Here is a 17580-nt window from a genome sequence, read left to right on the forward strand (position 1 = left end):
TCATATCATGAATAATATATTTCCCTATAACACTTTAAGCAATAGATGGTAATCCTTAACTGCAAGACACATTATCAATATTTAAACCTTATTAGAAAGAAACCTTTTTACTGCAGAGGTATTTTAAGAATATTTGGCTGCTAACACTTTTACTATACTGGGATTTTTATTCATACTATTCATTATTCATACTTCTTTTATCAAACATTTATCAGTTAAGAGAACACGCAAACATTTTCAGTCTTCAATTGTGTATTTATTTAAGCAGACAAGACTGTGCACCCCCCTGTACAACATTTCTGTACACAGACACCATAAATAAAAATCTAAAAACATCAGTTAAGTAAAAATTCTTTCTAGAGATCCATTGAAGAGACACAAAAATAATTATACAAGTTTTACAAAGTATTCTCCCCCTTTCTCGTCAACATTTAGATCCCTTTAAAAAGCTTTATGACAGACAGAGAGAGGAAATTTAAAATAATTCGCCTTTCAAACTTTCTCCCACTTTCAGAAACAGAGCCGGCATGAACCGTCCACGTGTCCTACGCGTTATCGTTTAGGAATTTCAGGTCTTGTGGCCGAGCTGACAGAAGGCCTCTCTCTGGTGGCACGTCAGCATCAGAAGGATTACACCCTTTCTTTTGGCAACAGGAAGAAATAAGTGAGGAAGAAAAAAAAAAAAAAAGCACGAAGGAAAGGCGAGATGGTCTAAAACCGTTAGAGCTGCACTCTGCATGTGACTGGAAGCAAAATATTCTTGAGCCGTGACGCGATCGTGTCAATTTCTTTGTAAATCACACTTCTAAAATTTTCTTGGCTCTTCATCTAATACGATACTTCCCATCTGAGATCTGTGAATTACTGCACCAGTCTAGTAAGAAGATGAGTCATTTTCTTAATGGGTGAAGAGTTCCCTCCTGCTGTCTGCAAAAACAATTTACACTTGTATTATTGTAGATTTAAAATCATGCCCGTGCATCTTGCAAGACTGAAACATTTCAGATTTGTCAATGTTCACATTAGCAGTGGCAGAAACTGCAAAGACATTGCAGTGAAATAATAAATAAAACCGCACGTTTCTTTATCTTTAAGCTCCGTTTTGGGCTCCACCAACTCATTAAAACATATCTGGATCTTTATTATAAACAAAATCTCCCCTCCTTAAAAACTGATTTTTATTAAAACTACTTTTTAAACATCTGCAAAACCACTGAGCGCTTCCATAGAGGTAAAGAAATGGGCTCTTTAATTTGCTGCCATCACTCCACTATGAGTGACACAATCACATTTTTCCCATCGGATGCAAAACTGAAACTATGCTGCTCAGTAGATAAAAGCTGAGATGATTAAATCTAACATTTGAAATGGACGCTGAAGTCATAGAAGTTCGAATTCATCACTTTGTTTGTTTTTATTTATGGTTACCGTTTGCGGTGGGAAAAATGTCACGAAGGCCAACACAAACAACAGACAGCCTCAAAGTGAACAACAGACAACAACACACAAACTATATTTCAAAACAATGGACAGCGAGTTTGGTTGTATTGCAATGTTTCTGATTAAAATTATTCTTACACTGAGTAGAGGACTTAAATTTCAGTATGTAATCTAATAAAAAATAAAATAACATGGTGGCAGTTAATAGCTAGTTTTCTCCATGAATCTAGAAAGGAGTAAACAGACACGTTCTGGAGACACTAGATGTGGTGGGGAAAAACCCACCAATCACTGAATACTGTGACAGCATTTAATTAATAACCCTCCCCAAAAACCAAGAAAGAAAACAAGCTCACAACCGGCGCTCGATTCGAAAGCAACAGAGTCAAAACAAAGAAAAACTGTCTTCCTGCACTTTACAGTAGTGATGATAGAAAGCCCACCTGAAATTACAGGTGAATCTTTCATTGCACAATCCAAACCTCTGTCCAGTGACTCTATGACGCCAGTGTTGACAAATTAAAAGAAAACGCATCAAGTGGTTTGAAGACGTGCAAACTCGACACGGCGTTCTGTTTTTAAAAACTGAAACATGACAGAGGAGCTTTTGGTTCAGGCTGACAGAGCTTGAACCAAAGCTTGAAGCTTCGCAGACTGATAAATACAAATAAACCAAAAAAAAAAAAAAAAAGTCTCCATGACAACAAAAACAACTCCATTATATTTTATGTGGTGGGATACAGAAGAAACAAATACATCCTTCATGTATGAAGCTGCACATCTTTTGTTATGCAAATCTAATTTTAGGCCTTATTCATTCATTCAAAGACATAATCATACAAGCGCTTTTTCTAAGCTAACATCCACGCACACACAAACTGGAGTGTCGGTGTGTTCAGGATACTTTGACGAGCAGCCGGGAATTGAAACACCAACCTGATTAGTAGACGACCCGCTCAACCTCCTGAGCCACATTTATACCAACAAATAATACAGTAAACTATTTTCTGTTTCACCAGGGAGAAGCACAGATCTGTATGAGGTCACTGACCTTTCTAGATAACAGAAATGGTCTCGCTCTTCGTTCAACGATGTGGTTTTCATAAGTGTTTGGCTTTATTAAACATTTATGAACATCAATGGACTCATCCGCTTTTAATTTGGAGCATTTTTCCTAATTGGGCACTTTTATTAGTGGGAGTGTGGATATCGATTGAATGTATACAGTCTGTGGCTACGCTAGAGGCTCTGTGAGGTTTTTAACTATATAGAATATCATTACAACCCATCTTGATTGTTGATATGTTTCAATCTGGACAGAAAGAATGAATGACTAACACTTGGTGTTGAAAACATTGCCAATCACAATATCAGATCAAACCTACAAAACCCACTATATTCCCAAGAACTCCCATCAGCATTAAGGCTATAATTTATTCACTGATGACTAACTCAACAGTTTGTATCTCCCCACATTGTCTCAAGTAAATTTTAAAGAGAGAGAAAAAAAAAGACATGAAATGCCAAAACCTAAAAATTTTAAGGATCTTGACTGAACTAAAAGACACGACAGACTCGTAATTCGGTGCACGTCAACATTCACAGTGATGGTTACACATGACGTCCTTTCCTCTCAAAGTAAACAAACTAGAATGTTATGGCTGGTAGTGAAAACAAAAATCAAACATCTGCAAACAGTTGTGTGGAGATCCTTTTCCAGCTACCTTCCTGGCCGATACAAACCGATTCTAACCGTCGCGTTCAGTCAGTACCAAAAAAATAAATAAAGACCTACACCAAAGCTGACTCAAAATGAAGTTTAGACAGGGAGAGAGAAGGGGTGGGAGGTCACATGACTGGCCCGTGATGTCAGACACCTCATTCTTCAACACAAACAGCCCTCAGTCTCCAGGTGATTGAGACCTGCCTCTGAGCCGCCGGGCTACACGCAGTAATGTCTATGACAGCTACCAGAGTGAGGACGAGTCCTCCTTTACACCACATATTGGTGGTTGCTGCTGTAGTTTGTCGTGTAGGTCTGCTGGCTGTACTGGAAGTGGTCAGTCAGGACGTGGTTCCAGCTGTGCTGCTGCTGCTGCTGCTGCTGCTCTGGGCTGTGGGGGAAAGGCACTGACCCGTTGGCCTGGATCTTCTCCAGCGCCGGGTTGTCAAAGGACATCAGGTCCTGTTTGGAGCCCGGCAGCAGCTTCTTCTCCTTGTTAGCGTCATACTTGGCCTGTTGGCAAAGGACAAGAGCAAAAAGATTTGAAATCAACCAGGTTTTAAATGTTGGATCACCTGAACTGACCACGTAGGTCACAATGGTCAAAGAAGATAAATGAGTGCTGTTACACCCCGGCCTAGGCAACCGGAGTGCAACACGAAAAAAGTAAAAATAAGGCAAAAACACACGAGAAAAAACCAATACGGGCTTCCACAAAAATAATCCCAAAACGACATTTAAAGCAAGATACGACATTTATTTACATCACCAAACACAAGGCGCCAAACTATTTACAACGGGGGGGGAAGATCGCGACCATGACATACAGAAACACAGGGCTTAAATACATAGAAGGAGCAATTAGGGAATGGACCACAGGAGGGAAACACAGCTGGGGCAAATCAGACCTGACGAGACAAGGAAACGTAAACTGAACACTAAGATAACACAGACTTTCAAAGTAAAACAGGAAACACATAACAGTCACGCCAAAACAAAACACTGCCAACGCCGAACCGTAACATACGCCCCCACCCAAGAAAACAAACATTTAAAACATACAACCCCAACGAAAAATGTTTGTTCCATGTCCAGCCCATACGGCACCGGCCGCCGTCCCGCAGGCGACGCTGATGGCTGGACGGGTCCTCCAGTGGAAGCGAAGACAGACGAAAGGCTGGAGCGGTCCCACGGGTCCTCCAGCGAAGACAGACGAGCAGCTCACTAGCTGCAAACACGGACACGCAGCCCACCAGCTGCAAACACGGACACGCAGCCCACCAGCTGCAAACACGGACACGCAGCCCACCAGCTGCAAACACGGACACGCAGCCCACCAGCTGCAGAAGGCTGGAGCGGTCTCCCGGACCCTCCAGCGAAGGCGGATGGAGGCTGGAGCAGTCCCTCGGACCCTCCAGCAGACGACGAAGGCTGGGGCGGTCCCTCGGACCCTCCAGCGAAGGCGGATGAAGGCTGGACCGGCCCTCGGACCCTCCAGCGAAGCCAGACGGCTGAAGCGGTCCCTCCCTCGGACCCTCCAGCGACGGCGGACGGCTGAAGCGGTCCTCGGACCCCTCAGCGATTGGACGAGCCCCCATATGTTACACCCCGGCCTAGGCAACCGGAGTGCAACACGAAAAAAGTAAAAATAAGGCAAAAACACACGAGAAAAAACCAATACGGGCTTCCACAAAAATAATCCCAAAACGACATTTAAAGCAAGATACGACATTTATTTACATCACCAAACACAAGGCGCCAAACTATTTACAACGGGGGGAAGATCGCGACCATGACATACAGAAACACAGGGCTTAAATACATAGAAGGAGCAATTAGGGAATGGACCACAGGAGGGAAACACAGCTGGGGCAAATCAGACCTGACGAGACAAGGAAACGTAAACTGAACACTAAGATAACACAGACTTTCAAAGTAAAACAGGAAACACATAACAGTCACGCCAAAACAAAACACTGCCAACGCCGAACCGTAACATACGCCCCCACCCAAGAAAACAAACATTTAAAACATACAACCCCAACGAAAAATGTTTGTTCCATGTCCAGCCCATACGGCACCGGCCGCCGTCCCGCAGGCGACGCTGATGGCTGGACGGGTCCTCCAGTGGAAGCGAAGACAGACGAAAGGCTGGAGCGGTCCCACGGGTCCTCCAGCGAAGACAGACGAGCAGCTCACTAGCTGCAAACACGGACACGCAGCCCACCAGCTGCAAACACGGACACGCAGCCCACCAGCTGCAAACACGGACACGCAGCCCACCAGCTGCAGAAGGCTGGAGCGGTCTCCCGGACCCTCCAGCGAAGACAGACGAGCAGCTCACTAGCTGCAAACACGGACACGCAGCCCACCAGCTGCAAACACGGACACGCAGCCCACCAGCTGCAGAAGGCTGGAGCGGTCTCCCGGACCCTCCAGCGAAGGCGGATGGAGGCTGGAGCAGCCCCTCGGACCCTCCAGCAGACGACGAAGGCTGGGGCGGTCCCTCGGACCCTCCAGCGAAGGCGGATGAAGGCTGGACCGGCCCTCGGACCCTCCAGCGAAGCCAGACGGCTGAAGCGGTCCCTCCCTCGGACCCTCCAGCGACGGCGGACGGCTGAAGCGGTCCTCGGACCCCTCAGCGATTGGACGAGCCCCCATATGTTACACCCCGGCCTAGGCAACCGGAGTGCAACACGAAAAAAGTAAAAATAAGGCAAAAACACACGAGAAAAAACCAATACGGGCTTCCACAAAAATAATCCCAAAACGACATTTAAAGCAAGATACGACATTTATTTACATCACCAAACACAAGGCGCCAAACTATTTACAACGGGGGGGAAGATCGCGACCATGACATACAGAAACACAGGGCTTAAATACATAGAAGGAGCAATTAGGGAATGGACCACAGGAGGGAAACACAGCTGGGGCAAATCAGACCTGACGAGACAAGGAAACGTAAACTGAACACTAAGATAACACAGACTTTCAAAGTAAAACAGGAAACACATAACAGTCACGCCAAAACAAAACACTGCCAACGCCGAACCGTAACAGTGCAAAAAAGGAAAGCAGCTCAAGTTGGATTGATGGTAAAACTACTGGAAGAAGTCCTTTAAGGGTGAAAGCAAAGCAGTCTGTGGACTGAAAATAAACAAGGACAGGAGTGTAAGTGGACTTGGGGGCTGGTAGAGAAGCAGATCACTTAGAGACAGTAAGTTCCAGACCCTGAACTCTAAGTGCAACATTTGTATGTTTCTCTTACCCCACGACGTAAGAAAGGTGAAATTATTTATAGCGTGTGTGTTTTGACAACAATGACATAAAACAGGCTTTGCATCACATCCAATTTAAACAACAGAAGCAAGTGCATGTTGCATCGTGCCTTAATGGATTAAATGCACATCTTTATAATGAACTTTCGCTCGGGCTGACTGACCTTGTTGTAAAGGAAGACTCCGACGATAGCCGTCATCATTCCCAGGACGTTTGTCAAACTGACGGGATTTCGCAGCATTAGCAGCGAGATGCTGATGACCATGATCCTCTTGGTGGCGTTGGCGACGGCGTAGCTGAGCGGGCTGACGATGTTGAGTATACTGAAGGCGATGACGTTCTGAGCAAAATTGCAGAACCCACTGATGAGCAGCAGGATAATGGTACTCATGGACCCCGAAACATCCGTCTGAGACGAAAGGAGTTACGTCAGATAAAGCTCACGGTCACCGAAGCGGCTCTAGTTCACGCCAGACTCTTACTGCTACTCACCAAGTCTCCATTCACCAGAAACACAGAGAGGTCCACCAGAACCCAGGTGGGCAGCATGAAGATCACAGCGTTAAAGCCCAGGATGTTCAGCAGCCTCAGGTGGTGGACCCGCGTGTCACGCAACACCTGTAAAAACACAATAAAACCTTAGGCTGCAACTCTGTTAATGCATCTTTAAACTGATATAAAGAACTCTGTAAGCATTTCAGCACACTTTCAGAAATCTCCATTTCTTTATTATACACTCAAGAGATTTAAAATGCACCACTCTATTTTTTGTCCAATCTGGGAAGACCTTTCATCTGTTAAGAAAACTATAGCTGCCTTTTTGATAACATGTGAGACTTTGTCACACCCGACTGATTATTGTGAGCAATCCTGTGTCGTCACAAAACCTTTATCCGGCTAACGCACCCAAGCCTATTAAAAAAAAAAAAAAAAGGCACCACAGGTTTGGAAAAAATGACATGTGAGATTTCCAAGACTGGGGCAACCTGAGTGGGATCGTGCCACTGGGATGCTGGAGGAAAAACCCGTGAAGTTGTTTGAATGCAACAGGACAATCCTCCTCATCAGACTCAGACACTCAAAAAAAAAAAAAAAAAAAAGTAATACTGCGTTATTAAATCCCTTGAGTGCATTTTCATTTCCTCTCTGTTAATGTGTCATAAGTAGGAAGGAGAAGGAGATCCTACATTGACTTTTTTCCCACCCTTTGAGACTCAAAAAGTGGCAGTTAAACTGTGGCTATGATTTGAATGAAAAAACAGGAAGTCTCTAACAATGTCTGCTGGTTCATTTGGACATTTTTCAGAGAAGAGAAAAAAAACAAAAAAAATCAGCAGATCAGCACACGTGGCACACAGCAACATGAGGGTTGATTACCTTTTTGGAGAAGATGTTCTGCAGTGAGAAGCAGAGCGTGGCAGCCAGAGCGCTGATTAGTCCCGTCATATTAAAGGACAGCTCGGTTACTGTGGCCAGCAGCACCCCACCAATGATGGGAATGAGCGATACATATACCTAAGACCACACAAAGCACAAACTGTTTCATCACTTACATCTAAAGCAACACATTTAGGAAATCTCATTTCCAGCGCAGGAAATATTTTGCACTCTCTAGCAAAGATGGCAGGTTTATAAAAATAAATTAGCAACCATGTTTGTAATCAATGAACTGCTTTAATTCATTCATAAATATGCATCCAATCAATATAATGGTCTAACAGACAGTAACAGTAACATAGAGAGAGAAGTATTTCCCATGACAAACTGTGCTGATGTACTGCTGGCAGTAACGCCTGTAGCTTATCAGGAACAAACTCAAAGTCTACAGATGACATGTGTTTATAAATATCTGTTTTGGCTGAACAGCTGGTGAAACTTTGTCTTGAAAATAGTAAAATTGACTTTTAACATAAACAAGTAGAGAGTTTCTGTTGTCTCACAACATCCAGATGATTCACTGATTGAGCTATTAGTGAATACATTTTGTAGATCAGCAGTCCCCAACCTTTTTCGCGCCACAGACTGGTTTATGCCCGACAATATTTTCACGGACCGACCTTTAAGGTGTCGCGGATAAATACAACAAAATAAAACTAGTACCGGTACCAAAAAAAAAAAGATTTATTCATAACACACATGAAAAGACCCAGGAAAACCGAGTTAACGATAAAAACGATAACAAAATAACGCTGAAAACCCATAAAAGCCCTGAAAACCATACATTTCACACCTGAGCTTCAACTCTCGCAGCCCGGTACCAAATGAGTCACGGACCGATACCGGTCCGAGGCCCGGGGGTTGAGGACCGCTGTTGTAGATGAACTGAAAAAAGAAAGTAGTAATTGTAGCCAAATGAGTAAGAATGTGAGCAGCTTGGTGCCTCCTAATGATACAGTGATGTGAAAGAAACGTTTCACAGGCCTCTATACTCCATGATTTAATCGCTTATAGAACCACCTTTAATAGCAATAATTAAAAGTAACTGTTTTCTGTATGACTAGGGTTGTTCGATATAACGATATATATCGGATGACGATATAAAAACGTCTATCGTTTCATTTTACGCTATCGTTTGTTTTATGGTGTCGCAAAATAAACTTTACGGCAATATTTTTTTTTCGTTTTGATGATCACTGTAGTGGCTATATTAATTTCTTAAAGTTCTCTCTTTCTCTTATATTTAATATAACCACACTACCGACGGACAAGCGCCTGTTTTTATGGGTTGTCGTTAGCAACAACGACAGTAACAGCATCGCATGTCCGCTTGTTTATTTTCCACATAAACCTTTCACAATAAAGCTCAAGATCCTGAGACTATTCAAAATAAACGGAATCACGTGAAAGAGTATTATTGACGGATGAGAAGCAAAAAAGAAGTTGTCAGGTGCTAAAAAATAAATCTTAGACTCAAACGTTAGAACAGGCTTTTCCCCGTAGCACGCCATGTAATAAATACTCACAAAGAAAACGGCGGCCGTTACAACTTATATCTAAAAATGTGGAGTTTCATGCATTGGTTAAAACACTCGACTCCAGGTACACGACGCCCAGCTGGAAACGCTTCACCTACCCGAGATTCACAGAATTTACAGAAAATATTACATTTTTTTGATTTATATCGTTATCAGATGATAGATGTTTTATATCGGGATATGAGATTTTGGTCATATCGCACAACCCTATGTATGACTATCATTGTGGATGAATTTCTTCTTCACAACATTGCTTCACTTCATTGAGGTGTGTGTGTTTTTTTTTTGTTTATGCACAGCTCTCTTTATGCCCTGCCACAGCACTTCAGTCAGGTTGAGGTCTAGACTTTGACTTGCGTGATGCAATAACTTGATTGTTTTCTTTTTCAGCCATTCTGCCTGTTAACTCAGTTTGGGACTGGCTTTACTGTCAGACAGGTGGCCTTGGTTCATGGTTATTGTTGCCCTCCTGTTGCTGTAAAACAAGCCTAAACCATCACTGCTCCACCACCATGCTTGACAGCAGGTATGAGGTGTTGGTGTGATATGTTGTGTTTGGTTTTCGCCGATTGTGGCGTTGTGCATTATGGCCCAACATCTCCACTCTGGGCTCGTCTTTCCAAAGGACACTGTTCCAGAAGCCTTGCAGTTTTTTTAGATGTAACCTTTTAAGTTGGGCCTTAAATTTCTTTCTCCTGGGAACCCTTCCAAACAAGTCAAAGTTGTTCAGTGTTTTGCTAACATTACTATCATGAACTGGGGTGAATCTGATGGGATTAGTAGCTCCTGGCTGCTACTTATCCTCTTAACTCCTATGAAAGCAGTAAGCGTGTAGTGCATGGAGTCGTGTAAAAACTCTTTCATATGACTGGATAAACATTGGTTCGTGTTAATTTGGTCAGCACCTCAGAGAAAATGTGAAGCAACATTTCCGACACTGAATTAATAAAACCCAAACATGACCACATTTTCACCCACTGAAAAATAAAGAGATAACAAGAAGTGGAAAATTTCCAAAAATGGTTGCTGCACAAGAAGACATAATTTCACATTAATGTGTGTTAGTGTATTTCTAATCTTCAGCACAGCGATTAGTCCAGAGTGTGCAGCTGGACCTGGTAACTCTGCTTAGACATACACTTGAGGAGAACAGCTCATCTACAGATTCATTTGCATCCTGAAATATAGCATCCATCACTTGTTATGAAACCCACTTGTGCACCTACACACTCACCCACTCAGCCCCCAACAAACCACTCTGAAACTAAAAAAAAAAACAAAAACTAAACACCGAACAGCAAATAAATGCTCTCAAGCTATCAAACCACTCTTCATCTCACATGAGCAAAACGCACAAGACCAATAAGACAGCCTCCAACTGAGCTAAACCCCCCAAAATTTCCATTGGTATCATTGTGACCCAAACTGAACTGCTGCAGCACAACATACTTAAACTAGCTCCATTAATGTGTTGTTTAATAATTAACCAGTCTCTTAACTGGATGCACTACAAGGAAACAGTTCCCAGTAAAAACTTGTTCACACACCCTCATGTTAAAAGTTAACTTCTGATAACACACCAAAAGTGCAGGTGCATCCACAAAAAAAAAGAAAGAAAAAGATGCAGGTCTACTTACTGGCATCACAAAAATATACAGTGGGGACAACGTTGAACCTTCAGGGAGGAGTTTTCTATTTTGGTAAAGGCCCAGATTTGTGTCCTAATTCAGGTGCTCCAAATTATTTTGGAGATTTAGACTAAAGCTTAAATTACACTCCACAGTGGTGTTGCAGTGGCCTGCATTGCATTGTGCTGACAAGGTGCTCTCCACATAAAACCCATCCAATATCATGTAGTCTACCAATTTTACCTAAATTATAACCATAAGCATAATTAAAGTCCATGTTTTAAACATTACACATTGATAAAGTGTTTTATGAGACGTATTATAATAAGTCTCATACAACTTCAGTTCTCACACGGTCATCAGAGCCATGTTGCCTCCCGTCTCAACACTGAACTGGAAGATAAACATTACGTGCTAATCTCAGACTCTGAAGACTTTCACATGACGCAAACTCTGTGTAAACATTTCATTGCCATGGATCCAGTTAGGTTTTGAACACTGCATCTATGTTTAAGTTTAGACTTAAAACCTCCCTTTTTGATAAAACATATAGTTGGGCCTGAACAAGGTCAACCTGAATCCTGCCATAGGCTCCTGCTGCTGGGAGCTTCTCATGATGCACTTAGTGTGTCTTATTTACTCACTGTGTGTTTACACATCAGTTTGCATTTTAATAACTATTAAATAACTGTTTTACTAACTATTAAAATGCAAAGTGATGCATTCTGGCTCTATACCACAGACCCGTCTTCCCCTTCTCCTTTCCATTGTCGCCAAGAGCTTCCTGGTTGTTGGGAGTTTCTATATATTATTGTATGTTCTTGCAGTATAAAGCTCACTGTTGTTGTCATTTGGTGCTATAGAAATAACATTGGATTGAAATGAACTGAAACTAAACTGACAGCTCAGTCTAAAGTCAGTAAATGGATGCTACACTTGAAAGGAATTCTGGGATTTGTGATACTGGGCAATGTAGATCCCACTATCAGTAGTTAGAACCTAACTACTAGAGTTAGGGGTTTTTTTTAGATGTTATAGGGTAAATATCTGGTACTACAGGGCTAGGAATGTAGACTCTTAGGAGTGTCTGATCTCAGACAGCAGATATGGAAACCAGTAGAAACATGTTTTCCAGGTAGGGGACTGATAGTATATTTATTCTCATATATACAAGGGATAGAACATTCCTTAAAATTATTACAATTAAGCGCCTGGTTTTTATGTTAAAGCCTGAATGTAGAATGAAACACACACACTTTTATATCCAAGTTCAATGTGATATTGAAATTAATATTTTTCAAAAGCCGACTTCTGTTGTTATTACATCCAAAAGTTTCAAGGTATTATCTCTAATGTTCCCAATATGAATTTTTGAAATACTCATATTTATGTACGGCAGGCAGAGCACAAGGTTTTAGTTTGATTTATGCACCTTCACATCCCTGCAGGAAGTTTATCTTTTACCAATAAGAAGACAGGATATGTGCTGGGTGCCATTACAATGTGTATTATAATGGTTTCTACAGACCTTCAAATCTGCTGCCAGAGATAACAGATCCAAATATTCGAAGATTTCAAGCATCCATTATTCTATGTCTGCAAGCTGCACTCCAGAGTGTCCGCAAATCACATTTAAAATACTTGAAGCACGGAGCTCAAGTAGTTTTATTGATAATGGAATTTAAAATAGTCTTAAAGTGGATCGTTTCTTTTGAATATAAAAGATTTATTTGATGAAGAAATATAAGAAACTTGATCGGTGTTTCACGAAGGGAGTTTTCTCATTTAACTCTAATTTAATACAAGTCTGATCAAAGTCAATGCAGCTTTCTCTTTTTCTAAGGAAATATGAGCTCAGCACTAATATGTTTATATGACACATCAACCAAACAACTAATTACTTAAAAACGTCATGACATTAAGGACTCCAGGATAACTCCCACATTACAATCAACAGTTGGACAGCTTACTGTACTCCTACATTCCCATCATGCTTTGTTTATTATTAAGAGCTGTGTATACTTCGTCATGAGCGAGGGGCGATTCCTGCACCAAACTATTTTAATCATTGCTATGTGTCTGTCAGTGAGACTTTGTGCGAAGGTGGAGCACAAAAACAATGGAAAGTTGTTACAATTTGGAGGGGATTCATCTCCTTTTATTTGGAGGATGCACTCTACATGTGTCCTACTAGTTTGTTCTTTGCCTTCCACAACCAGTGCAAAAGAAGAACCAGGCATTACTTGTGCTCAAACGCTAACCAGTCGATTCTGAATTTATGCTTTGGATTTAAAAAAAGAAAAAAGAAAAATTAAAGCTAAACTAAATGCTGAACAGAAACTGTTTCCAGCATCTTCATTTTGACTCACCACTAGGGCTGGGCCATATCATACCGTTCACGGTAATACCGGTATAATGTTGGGCAATGATAAGAAAATGAAATATCGTGATAGAATATGGGTAAAACGCGCATGCACAGTGCCTTTGTTTTCATACGCACATGGCGGAAAAAGCATGGCGGTGACGGAGAATGAGAAGGGCGAAAGCGGATCGTTGAATGAAACAGATGAACCAGAATTGGTTTGTAAAAATGCTGCAACTTCAGTGGTGTGGAACTGGTTTAGCTTTCGTCCGTCACATACACATCAAAGCACTATTTTTGGTAGACCATGCTAGTCGTTATTACCGTGTTTTTTCGGAAACTACGGCACACTTAAAATCAATCCTTTGATTTTTCTGAAAATCGACGATTTTCTGCGGTACACGTCGCTCGAAAATCTGTCAAATGTTTTAGTACGACGATGCTAAGCTACGAACCCGCACCGCTTGATGGATTGTCGGAGCATTGCGGCTATCGTAGGCAGGAGCCTCGCGGAGTGATACGTACTGCGCTTCAACATAATATTACCATATTGTGTGTGTATAACCTCTTTTTAAGTTTTGTGGATATTATACATGGTTATGCTGAGGATATGTCCGCCAATTTCCACTGTCAGCAAGGAATTTGCATTTGCACTGTTAAATTTTTATATAACTTTACTGCACATAAAAAAACAGTTGCTTGTTTAAGTGAAAATACATTGATGAGGTTTTTTTGCACTAATAAAGTTGTGGAGTTGTAAAGTATTTTGTCTAGTGTCAGTTATATCGTTATCACAAATTTTCAAATGTATATCGTGATAAATATTTTTGGTCATATCGCCGTGCTCTACTCACCACTACTGTCTCACGTTTCAAAGCGCACTCGATGAATGGCAACAATTACCAATGCAGATCATCTTTAGTTGCAGTGCAGTTCAATCATTTTAATTGTGATATTAAAGTGCGACAATTTGTTGTTGCACAGACTGAGACAAAAAACTAACAAAAAGCCTTAATGCAACCTTGCAGTGAAATGCAATCCAAGATATATTTAATTGATATTAGTTGAACTACCAATTGACGTACTGCTAATGCACAGTGTTGTGGTATGCATGGCCCCAAACACAACTGTCTAAATAACAGAAGAAGTGGGGGGTTAAATGGGAATTTATTAGGCGAGTGTGGTCACCTGGTATAAGAAAAAAAGCCCCTCTTCCTCTCTCACCTCCACCCTCCCTCAGAAGGTTTCATCAACTTTGTGGACAAAAGCCCCTACAGATGGCTGTAATATGAGATCCAGGACAGACACAGCAGCACTGTGCCACATCACCACTGCTGAGTCTCAGACAGAGCAGGCCTTGTCGTTAGCCGTGCTCAACCTACTCACCTTTGTGGTCTGCTTCTCTCTCATGATAATTCTCGACAGCAGCACAACCCATATCGGCATTGTAGCTTTGACTGTAAAAGACATGACAAGGAACGACGTCAGTTTCTTTTTTCTTGAACAAACATGAACTATTAACAGGCAGCAAGTAGGCACGGTACGTCAGAGCTAGGCCCACACCTCTGTCAAACATCCAACCTGTCACAAACCTTGGGTTTGCACACCTCCCTCGACTGCACTTGTTTCATTTAAACACAGACTAAATCGCAACTCAGTTTATCATTATGTTTTTTTTTCTTCTGAAGAACAATGCCAGAGTAGGCGCTCAGTACTGGCGTCACACAAAGTAGATAGAATGATCATTGTGTAGGTTCACAAGGTTAGAAGCTCATTCCTAAAGTAAAAACACTGATGCAACTGCTGTGGCTCCAAAACTCAGGTCAGAGGCGACAAAGATATTTTACAGTGACATTTTATTTACAGACTTGCTCTAAATCAATTGTTATTAAGTATCTGCTAGACTTAATACAGAAATAAGTAAATAAAATTGAGACTTTTAGAGTTGTTTCAAGTTGGAACGTGTAGCTACATTACAGTGCAGTGGAGTTTGAAGGCGCAATTAATGAGAAATTCAACATGTGTTGCTAACTTGCAGAATCTGCAGGTAATAAGAGAGAGAGTGGAGAAATCAGAGCTGATGAAATTCATCTGCCACAAGTCCCAGGAGTCAGTGGAAACTAAATTAATGGAATAATCTTTAAATGACACAATAGATGCAAAAGGTGAAAGTAGTTCAAAAAGGTGCAGTTGATACATACCACGGGAAATATTTGAATTGAACTTGAGGAGGGTTTAATATGTGTATTTCCATCTTTCACAGGATAAGAGGCACATGCTTCCTGCTTTTTTTCTTAAAAATGCAGATCAACTATATAGTTCTTTTGGGGGCTGTAATTTGCGGTCCTATTAAATGAGAAGGTTCACCTTTTATTTGCAAAAAAAGAAAAAGAAATAGGGTGGGGAAAAAAGACAAAAGTTCCATACAGGGTTTTTAAATTTACAACATTTGTTTGATAGCTGTCTGTAAAGATTAGCCTTGTGATTCAGATTAGTATTAATACTTTAATTTATGCATCTTGCACTATATTTTTCTTACATGTGCATTTACTTTAGTTTTGCATGTAGAGTATATTGTGGTTTTATACAGTTAGTTGCTGTAAATCCATTGTGCTTGTATAATGTGGTTGTAAAAGTCCAACCAGAAACAAGGTTGAGTTAGCAACAGATAATAACTGTTTTTCATGCTTTGTACTGGAAGTGCCAAATGGCTCTGTCCCTTAAGACAGGGACTAAGAAAACATTCAGATTAGTGACATGATAGTATTATTATGATACATTTTTATAGATTAAGCAGCCTGGTGTACATTTCCTGGGTGCAACATAATCACAGCCGGATCTTAATATTTCCTTTACGTTACCAACAGTATTCCTACACTATTATATAGTGGCTTTCGCTTCTTTCAGCTCAATAACAATGTTTAAAGGACTATGTGTTAGTATTAGCCGGGTTTTTTTTACATTTATCAGCAGGTAGCCTCACAAAAATGTCACTTCAGCTTGTTAAAGGAGAAAAAATCAGTTGCAGAGGCTCGCATGTTACATGGTGGTTTAACATCTAAGTTAGGGAAGCACGGCGGCTCATTAATGGACCCTCCCCCTTAGCTATGAAGCTAGCAAACAGCAGCTCATTAGTAATTCTTTGGAGAGTCTAAAGCTAATTAGTTTATATTAAGAGGACACGAAGCGAGATTAATTATCCTCATTAAAACAAGACCTACAGTACACAGATTCTACGTGGGGCCCACAGCCTGGTTAAATGCCGTGCCACCCTGCGTTAGCCGCGATGCTAACATCGGCTGACAGGACGGACACATCATCAAGTTACCCCGGCTGACAGGCTCCAGGTGGCGGCGCATTAAAACGAACACAAAGCCGCTGTACTCACCGGTATGCGCGTACGACACGGGCACTTTCCATATGCTGAAGTGAGCCGACACGGAGGCAAAGTATTTTCCGAAAGCTAAAGGCAGGATGTACCACCAGTAGTACCTGCTCGGCAGTTCTGTTTTGGGGACTCCCCAAGCCCGCAACAGCGGGGGGAGGAAGACGACGATAGAGATGATATGAAAGAGAGAGACCGTGACCGGGTACGGGAATCCATTGAGGATGATTTTGTTGACAACATTTCCCCCTGAGCTGACCGTGTACCAGCACACACACAGCGAAACTATCCGGATCCCTTCCCTGACCGGGGTCCGCTGCACCGCAGCCATCTTCCAGCGCGGAGTGACGAGTCACCGGTGGTGTGGATGCACCGGAGAAGCTCATCCGTCACACTCACAGCCGCGAACGCTTCCGGGCGTACCCTTCAAAATAAAAGACAACAGTGTCCGTCGAAAGATGTTCACCGTGGGCGGAAGTGTACAGCTCACATCAGTAAATACGCGTTAAAACCAAGGTTTTTATAGTAAGTTTTATACTATAGTTTTAACTTTAGTATTATTTAAATTAATTTAGTGTTACTTTGGTTTAAAAAATCTTTCTTACTACTTGCTTGATTGATTGTCGTGTTTATTGAGATTCTGGATGAGACTGTGAGTTAAGTGCTTTCAAAAAGTTCAATGTTTTTATTGCAATACCTGGATTGATTTTTCTAAACCTTGCCTCTGACATATGGTCTCGATACATAAAAATTAAAAAGACTGAACATTTTCAAACAATAAAAAC

General features: G+C 41.6%; 1 protein-coding gene across 1 annotated transcript; it reads right to left on the reverse strand.

Moving 5' to 3' along the window:
- Positions 1-244: 244 nt before the first annotated feature.
- On the reverse strand, positions 245-17191 carry slc35e1 (solute carrier family 35 member E1). Its single transcript, XM_086263182.1, has 6 exons — positions 16799-17191; positions 14797-14867; positions 7823-7960; positions 6938-7063; positions 6609-6854; positions 245-3676 (listed from the first exon to the last, which is right to left on the reverse strand). Exons 1-6 carry the CDS (start codon positions 17124-17126, stop codon positions 3434-3436), a joined length of 1152 nt encoding a protein of 383 aa, XP_086119308.1. The 5' UTR covers positions 17127-17191; the 3' UTR covers positions 245-3433.
- Positions 17192-17580: the final 389 nt, after the last annotated feature.

This window comes from Aulonocara sp. 'chitande type north' Nkhata Bay, linkage group LG15, assembly GCF_057382095.1.
Source record: "Aulonocara sp. 'chitande type north' Nkhata Bay isolate Kocher_YH1m ecotype deep benthic linkage group LG15, A_spYH_male_GT1.1, whole genome shotgun sequence".
Taxonomy (NCBI): Eukaryota; Metazoa; Chordata; class Actinopteri; order Cichliformes; family Cichlidae; genus Aulonocara; species Aulonocara sp. 'chitande type north' Nkhata Bay.